General features: G+C 31.2%; 1 protein-coding gene across 1 annotated transcript in view; it reads right to left on the reverse strand.

Moving 5' to 3' along the window:
• Nucleotides 1-8856, reverse strand: part of LOC108574441 — a 132387-nt gene extending 123531 nt beyond the window's left edge. The window contains exon 1 of the mRNA XM_017937033.1: nucleotides 8745-8856. Within this exon, the coding sequence (XP_017792522.1) occupies nucleotides 8745-8856 (112 nt within the window). The remainder of the gene's footprint in view (nucleotides 1-8744) is intronic.
• Nucleotides 8857-9222: the final 366 nt, after the last annotated feature.

The raw sequence follows: 9222 nt of genomic DNA on the forward strand, positions 1-9222 counted from the left end.
TGATTTTCTGTCCTTTGAAAAGTTTCCAAATTTGGAAAGTTTTTATGAATTAAAAGAAAATTTTTTTTTAAATTTGCTACTATTTTTACCATTTGGTGTATTTATTTATTATAAGCTACAATAGTTGCATGCAACATCGTTTGTATAAATTTAGATAATGTAACTGCATGTCACGTGCACACAAAGATTGATTACAAAATTCTGAAACACACCACGAATTATTCCTGGCCCAATTAAATCCTAACATGTTTCTGTTTAACTACCACGAATGCTTGTTTAATTTGTGGCTGCCGGCTGATAAATACAAGAGTATAAAATTCGCATAAATTTGCAATCATCGGTAACGTTATAAATTCTCGTAAATCCGGAGAGAAGACGACAAAAAGATATTGGAGACTGTTCAATGTTTCGACATCATTTCGTGGAAGTGTATGCAGCGGAAAATTATTAACGATTAATTAAGATTACGGTTAATTAATGATACAAGAAAAATAGAACGAATTTAAAAGGAAATGAACACAGTTCGAAAAATAAAAATCATAATAAAAATACTCTATCAGACTGCAAAAGCAGAGAAGACACCCAAACACCCAACAATATTAACCCTGAAATACTAACATTAGTTTTTTGTGACATTTGTATTTTTTTTTACCAATTTTATTAATATTATTTATTTTAAATTTCAAACAAATTAATAAGTACACGCTTATTGAATTTAATAATATTTAAATGTATGTATGAAAAAATCCCTTAAGACATTGTAATTCCCAATATTAAATGTTCTAAGATTAAAGAAATATTTGAAACAAAAGAAAACCTCAAGAAGAATGAACCTTTATTATGAAATATAGAATAACCAGAAAAAGAAACAAAAATCATAATAAAATTCATAAGTTAGAAACTTTCGCAAAACTTGAATATATTAAAGTAAATTCAGAAAAAATAAAATCTAACTGATCCATACTATAAATATGTATGAACTATTCAAATTCTAGATATGAATGACAAGTAAGTATTTAAGACAGCCTGGAAAAGATTAAGGAGCTGTTTGTGCTTCAGTAGACTCCAGGAATGCATGAGGAATTTTGAGAGCAAGAAGATGCATGATATGGACGTGATACGTGCCCATCATAATTTTATAGATACAATGCAACTCATGTAGGAAAAGATAATCAAAGTTTCAGAAATAGAATTAAAAGTTAAAAGATAAACATAATTCTAATAAACATTTTAATAAATTTCATACAACAATTATGCACATGTAATTGGTATTAGATTGCTGAATAAGAAAAATCGTTTTATGAAATGAAACTTTAGATACACTGTGTTTCTTCAAAATATAATTTCCATTAAATAGTTTTATTATTCCAAATTTATAAAACTCATTAGTCTTTGAATAAAACAATTCTTTGATTGCTTACAGTGTCTTCATTTCGGAATAATTTATAGGTTAAAAAATTGTTCTGATGTTTGAAGAAATGGTGGTCTGCTGAGGAAAGGTCAAGTGAATAGGAAAGGCTTATTTTCAATAATTTCTCTTAAAACGTTATCATCGACGACCCTACCTAGCCTTCCTCTTGGCTCAGTTCCAACGAAAAGTCGCTAATCTTGAATTTTGCACACCAACGTTGTAGTGTCCTAACATTTACATAACCTTCTTCAAATGCTAAATTGATATTTCCAGCAGATTTTCCAAGTTTAAACCTACATAAGAAAATTATGCCAATATCCCAATTATTCATTACGTCAGATAATAATGCCCAAACAATTGTATTGTTAATTTTGTTACTATTTAATACTCTTTTTGACTATTGTGTATAAAAATTAACGATCGGACAAAATTTAATATATATCATCGACCCCGCAATTTCAACTATTGAAAAAATATTTCATTTGCACTAACCTAAAAGATGTTCTAATATCGCTAATTGCTTGGCAGCTACTGGAATGGTGGTGACGCCGTGGTGGTGAAGAAATGCCACGAATTGAGTTTCCTAACACCGATTTATTGCACAATTAAATTTAGAGACGGTTGATAGTTCGCGACGTATGTGTGTTCGATGGCAAAACAAAGGCAACTGACTGTTTCGTGGATTCCTCGGGTCGAGCTATGTGCAAGCCAGCGGAAGATTTTTTCTCTCGTCGTACGAAGAAACGTAGACTCGTGCTCATCGGTATGCCGGGAAAAAAAGCAAAACAAAGTTGGCGTTCACGCACAGCTGCGACAGAACGTAAACACAGCTCTCGCAATCTTCGCCAGCTTGTCTAAATCCTTAATACTAACTGAGGAGTTTTCTGAAAAAGGGCTCATAGGGCAAAATAGTGAATTGAATAAATTGCAATGGAAGTTTTAATTTAATCTACAAATCGAGTATATACGGTTCAACAACAAGTGCTGCTCTGACCTCTATCGATGGGATATTGAAACGAAATTTGACGAGAAGATTTCTAAACATATTACGGTTAAATTATGATACTTCTGCATTATAACGGCCACAAGAGACCTGGTCCAGCCACAGAACATGTGACCTTTTTTCTTATATTATTTTACCGTTTATTTTACATTATTTCATATATTGTTATATATGTTGTATTAAATTAAAAATTATTTTCGTTTACAAATTTCTTAGAAAGGTATATTCACAACGGTGAAATCAACGAAAAATCGGTGGTGCTGTATTAATGCAAAAGTGCTAAAAGTATTTACCAAAACAGAACCCATAGACCTATAGGTCTCTCTTCCAGAAAGCTCCTCAATTATTAACGAAATATTCTTTGACATCGAAACATCCTTACCACCTGAACCTAAGAAAATAACTACTCTATACTTAATTAAATTCCATACACAGCCCGATACGATTGGCACCGTTCAGCAATGTTTGCCATGTCCAACAAAACGCAAGCACACGAACGGGTCTGCAATTGGTTTGCACGCGATTGGTCGACTTAATTGCTCGTACCGGCTGAATCCATTCGCTGGCCATTACCTATTATCAATTAAGACTACCTAAAGCACGATTGTCGCGAGTAATTAATTAATACCAGTGGCACGGTGGAAACGGTGATTCAGCGTTCCTCGACGTCATCGTGACGATGTTGCAGCAGCGTCGCGACGACACACCAGCAAAAAGCCCCATTCCCCATTCATCCAGCGATAATAGGCTCCGTGCGTTACGCTGCAACGAACCGCCACAAAAGTTCTGTCTTCAACTATTTACCGTTTCTCGTCTATGAATTAAAGAGGAACTGCGCAAGGCCAGCCACTATTCTCTGGGAGATTTCGCTGCGTCTACCGGTGCTGCCTTCCACAATGGCGACACGAAAACGGCCATAGTAGGTCGTTTAGGGTATATCGTGAGTTACGAGCACACTTGAAACACGCTTTTCTTCATTCGTTCGTTCGTTCGAAATAAATCTCTCAAGAAGGTTGTTGAAAAATAAATTACCGATAGAAGCGTGTTTTTCTTATTGGAATAACCGGTTATATTCTTTGCACTGTGTGCAGGTTATAATACGGTGAATAATTGAAACAATAATTAAAAAATTAAAATTAAATCAAATGGAATAATTAAGAAAATTAAGAAAATTTTTATAGATTAAGAAACAGTAAATATAATTCCTGGAATTAAATTTTGTTAATCTCGTTAGATTCATGTTATTATAAAAAGAAATATTCTGTAATTAAGTCTTTTGAGTTAAGTCCACGTAAAAAAGGAAACCTACGTAATAATATTATTGAGAAGATTATAATTCTCGAGATTGCGTCAAACTAATTGTAGTATACCTTACAAGGGAAGTTGGGTAAATGAAAATTAAAAAAAATTTGAAACTTTACAGAAATGTAGTTCAAGTGTCGGTAATAACGAAATCATTTTTTTCAGCAATAAAACGGTCCTAGAGGTGAAAACAGCTTCTTGTTAAAATTATCAGTTTTCATATTATCGTGAATATCTACGAAACCGTATAAGATACGGGAAAAACGTAAAATTCAAAGTTGTATGGTTTTTGATGTCCTACATTATGGTGATCAAGAATTTCTGAAAAACATTATTTTTTTCTGTTGCCCAAAAGTTCAGTAGTATAACTTGTATACTATAAGTAGTATAATCTATGCTTTCTCGTACAGAATAAGATAAAAGGTAGAATTGAACGTTGTGCACATAAACATTAGAAATTTGTTGATTAATAAAATAAGCGAAGTTTATCGAAACATTCTTATTATCATACTCGTTTGAATAAAGTCACCTCGGAAAATTTTGTGAAAAAATATGTTAAAGCTGAGCTTAACGAAATGTAAATTTATTCAGCAAATTTCAAAACTGACTTTCCCGAAAATAAACCCCACATAAAGAAAAACTTTTTACTTTACACATTACCACATTTTTTACTTACTTTTACAGAAGAAATTTACTTCTGTTACGATTTCTGTGCGAATTTCGCCGCATCTATTTTGTTTTTCTATTTAAAGGTTCTTTAAGGAGAATTCCAATAAGAAAACATTAACTAACGCGAAAAAGTAGTTTTGCAAAAATATGTTGTATAAATTGTTGAAATAATTATAATAAATAGAAATACAACCAAAATTTAACTGTGTTTAATTAAAATAAATTAATAAAACTTGGAAATTGAAAACTTCGCAAATATGGATTGAAGTGTAGTTAAAAAATTATTCTTAAAACAACATTAAATGTTGATTTATATTAGGTATCGATATCTTACAATTTTTCAACGCGTTTTGTATCAAATGAAAAAACAATTTCCGTATAGTGTTCTGCTAACGGGGAAATTTCTATCTTTTCGAGTCTGACACCGATCAATATACAATTTTGAAACTAGAATTGGAAGCCACAAATGCTTTAGGAATTCGTTTTTCAGAGGTTCAACATATTCATGGGAAAAAAGCACGAAGATTAACTAGATTATGAAAGGTTTAAAATTGCACACTCCATAGATTTCTCATTTACCAGCAAGCAGTAATAGTAAATCACTAAAAATTCATTTCAATAAGCACTATTAAAAAAAAAAATTTGAATTTTAATAATTAAACAAATTTTTATTGAAATTATTTGAAAGAATTCATGATATCAAAGATTTACAAAAATCCAACACTTTGTCAAGGGAATTCGTTTTTAAAAAAAAATTGTAAATTAGAAATTTGAAAAATTCTAAATTAAATTGAATATATTCTTCCTTCAAAATTTTATATAAACCTGTAGAAAAGTCAATATGTATATTCCCAAGCGATTAACAATAGAACAAATTTTACCGACCGGTAAATTTTTACCGACATCTGCGCAAACAAAACGAAAATAACAATAAAGATAGAAAAAAAGAAGCAATAAAATGGAAAGGTAAACAAATTCACATATCCAGGGAATTCGGTGCAAACATCGAGAAAAATGAAATTCCAGCCGCGAAACTCGATAAGCAAACAATGCCGGAACAAGATTTGTTCGAGACACATGCAAAGCATAACTCTAGTTTCATTCTTCGAATTTTTTTTTCTTCGATGTTTCCATCCCTGATAATTCGTTTACCCTGGACGTGCTTGAAACCAATAAAAATATGCCGATAAAAATCGTGGCGGTCACAGTGTCGTGTGGTATACCTCTGATCCGCCGAAACAAAAAACACCATTTTGCAACGGGGTCATTTTCCATTTGGCCGTTTCATCGACACGACGCGAGGGAAAATATTTTCCCACCGCGAGAGTGCGAAAACCGTGGTAGAAAAATACGCGACGTTAATCCACGCGATTTTTCTTCTCGGTTTTCGATCGTCACACCGCTTCGGCGAAATGATACGCAGATCCGGTGGAAATGTTCAGAAAAACTCGATTGCCTTAAAGTTCGGCAAACAGAAAGATAAACATTACGGAAGAATGAAATTCCGCGAACGTTTTCCCCTTAAAAGTACGAAACGAACCGTGTCCTCGACTCTCGACGGCTCTTCTGCTTCTCGTTTTTATAACGCTGAGAGAACCCAGCCACCGTCTATCGCGCGAGCCTCTTTAGGCACACTAAATATTAATAGTCGAGAATTGCTTCGAGCTCGTTCACGCTAAGTCAGCGGCCTGGCTAGTTTCAGTTTTCAATTGAATGTTCTGATATATACGTACATGCATTGTTGGCTTCTTTTTACCTTGATGCACGATTGAGATATTGTTTAAAATATGTTGGAATTTTGTGAAAGTCAAAATTGCAATTAATGCGGCGAAATTTGCATTGAAATCGTCAAAATAGGAAAAAAATGTTTTTCTTTACGTGAGGTTTATTTGGCTAACATTTTTGGGGTAATATTACAATTATTACGTAGATTTTCGTTAGTTTCTCTTTTTTCCACACTATTCTCCTCTATGTTTATAACGTAATTAGAAAAAAGCACGTCTCTTAATATTTTTACGTTTGTATTATTTTTTACTTTTTAGAAATTCTAAAAATTCTGTAAAAAAATTTTGTAGAAATAATACTATCCTAAAAGCTGATAAAGCCTTATAAAATTCGTTCCACAATGGTGAAAAGTGTGTTCATTATTTGTTTTTGCAGCGTTAAAAATAATTACATTTTCGGTTTAAATAAATGTCTTTGATACATCGAAAACCGAGATATGTACATATGTCACAAAAATACTATTATAATATTCTGTTTAATAATTGGCTCGATTCCGTTGATTCTGTTTAATATTTAGTTTAATATTTTGGGAACTTCAATTACCTAAAATTTACAGCATTATTTAAGAATTCTCTTAACAAAATACCTTTTTTTCTTTCTCTCCTTTAATTAACCAAAAAAAAATTAATTTTATAGATTCCATTAAAACGAAAGCAAAAGCAAAATTAATTTTACAAGTCCAATTAACTTTATTTTTACTTGTAACTTATTAGATTTAATATTAACTGTTACTTTTATGTTCAAGAGAAAATATAAAATATTTCCCTTCTCTTTTTTAAATTTGATAATTTTTATTTCTGGACAACAGTTTCTCGAAAAAGAAATATCTCGCGAAACTATTTCGCTTAGTTTCAAGGTCACAATCCCTATTTTCTTGTTGTTCACAGAACTTCGAGTGTTAAAAGGTTTACTGTACTATACAAACATATTACAACAGCTTTTATTTAAAATTTTCACTGTTTACGACTGTTTTAAGAAGTTAGATATTTTTCAAGCTGAAAATGGAATTATAAAGCAGCCAAAAAAAATGACATCTCTACATAACATGTTCTACCTTGTGCTTTATTTCATTATACAGTGTAACTGACGTAAAACCGGTGTCGGAATCATTTTAGTATGCTGCAACTGTGTCAAAAATGTACTTTCATTTTACAAAATTTTAGTAAAGTTTTTTATACATAAAATTAAAAATACTTTAATATTTTCCAAACATTTTTCCTGTCTTAATCAACAAGTGCAATTAGTGACACAATTCACTATAGAATAATGTACTGAAATTAAAGAATTTAAAATAACATTTTTTCGTAAGATTTCGTTTCAAAAATAACGGATTCTACACATACAACGAAGGATTGTACAAAGATTGTGCACGTGACACTACGGAATCTAAATAAATACGATTAAATCATTGGTGTTTAATGCGCATCATTCTACGCATATCAAATCGTCATGATTCACTTGAAACTAGATTATAGGTTAGACATAATAACAACTCTTGCTAAATCTTGCCTTTAAACTTGTAAAATGTGTAACAAAGACGTAATTATTAACGTTGTTATTATTGCTGATTGTTGTTGTGTTATTGTTATTATTATGCATTTATCATTGCGACTTCTAGGTTCAAGATACATTCTAATTTTTGAATTATCATTGTACCATAAAAAACTAAGATTTATGTTCACTCCTATAAAATTAACACTCGTATTTAAGCAAAAAAAAAAAAAAAAATGTCAAAAGATGAAAAGGCGACGTGAATACGATCCCCGGCGCTGTTATTAGTGCTCGAGTTTCGTTTCTATGTGGCGTATTCAACGTAGTGAACAAGGAAAGCAAAACTCTCGAAAACTTAATGCCTTATTTAAAATGCAAGAAACAATTTTCAAATATCGAATACTTATGTAACAAGCTGTTTTTCGTCAGAAAAAAAAGTAATTTCGCATTTAAGAACAAAAATACAATTTCCAAGAAGTTTAATACGTTTTTTAAATGTGTTAAGCGTCCTTGAATACATGCTATATAAAAATAAGAAATAATTTTTCGTAAAAGAATTAAATAATATAAATTGCATTGCATTACATCTTAAATTCGTATGAAAATTCTTTCAATAGCACTTTTTTTTAATCTAATTATGTAACAATGTTACAACATAACGGAAGCATTTGATAAAAGAGAAAAACAAATATTTTGAATACTTTTAATTAACTGAAATGCCATTCCAACACTGTTAAATTGTAATTACTGCAAGACGATTTGTACTTTTCTAATAATTTAATATGTTGACACTCATTATCAGTTCTGTTTTATATTCTATAAATATATATAAAATCCTTCAAATTCACGAAGTAATAAGAATATAATGTGTTTTATTCAAGATTCTTTTTATTGAATCGCGAATTAATAATAAATAAAAAAGAAAGAAATTTAAGCTTATAAAATAAACGCACTTGATTATTTACGTCGTAGATCTATCTTTTAAACTACTACAGAAAAAAAGACAACAAGCAACATCGTTGATCTTGATGTTACATATTCATCGTGAAAGTACTTAAAATTTTATAATTACTATTTACTTACCAATTGCAGTACACACGCCCAAGATTCTTGTCAACGTTGACAGATGAGTGCCGGTGTTTCTAACATATGTAGACATGCCGCCAGGATCCGAGGAAACGTTAAAATCCTTCATGTGTGTCACCATGCGATAAACAATAAATTTAGCAGTTTATCGTAACATAAAAACACTCGCGGTTAAATAAAAAGAATTACAGAAACATTTGGCACGTAACAAATAGGGCATTTATTGCCGATACCAATTTTAATTTCTGTGCATACACTACACCTAAACACTTTCGAAGGCCACGCGCGACTGAAACCATAAGTCCTTTCGGAGAAAGCTTTTACTGTCCCCGCGCTGAAGTTTGCGCCTGCGCCATTCCTTTTATTATCCAAATTTTTCCTTCGCACGTTTTTTTCACATTTTAATGCATTCATAATAATTCGCGCATAAATTATTAGTATTGAATATGCTAAAAATTCTATACATTCAAATTTA

This window comes from Habropoda laboriosa, unplaced genomic scaffold (genome assembly GCF_001263275.1).
Source record: "Habropoda laboriosa isolate 0110345459 unplaced genomic scaffold, ASM126327v1 scaffold172, whole genome shotgun sequence".
Lineage (NCBI taxonomy): Eukaryota > Metazoa > Arthropoda > Insecta > Hymenoptera > Apidae > Habropoda > Habropoda laboriosa.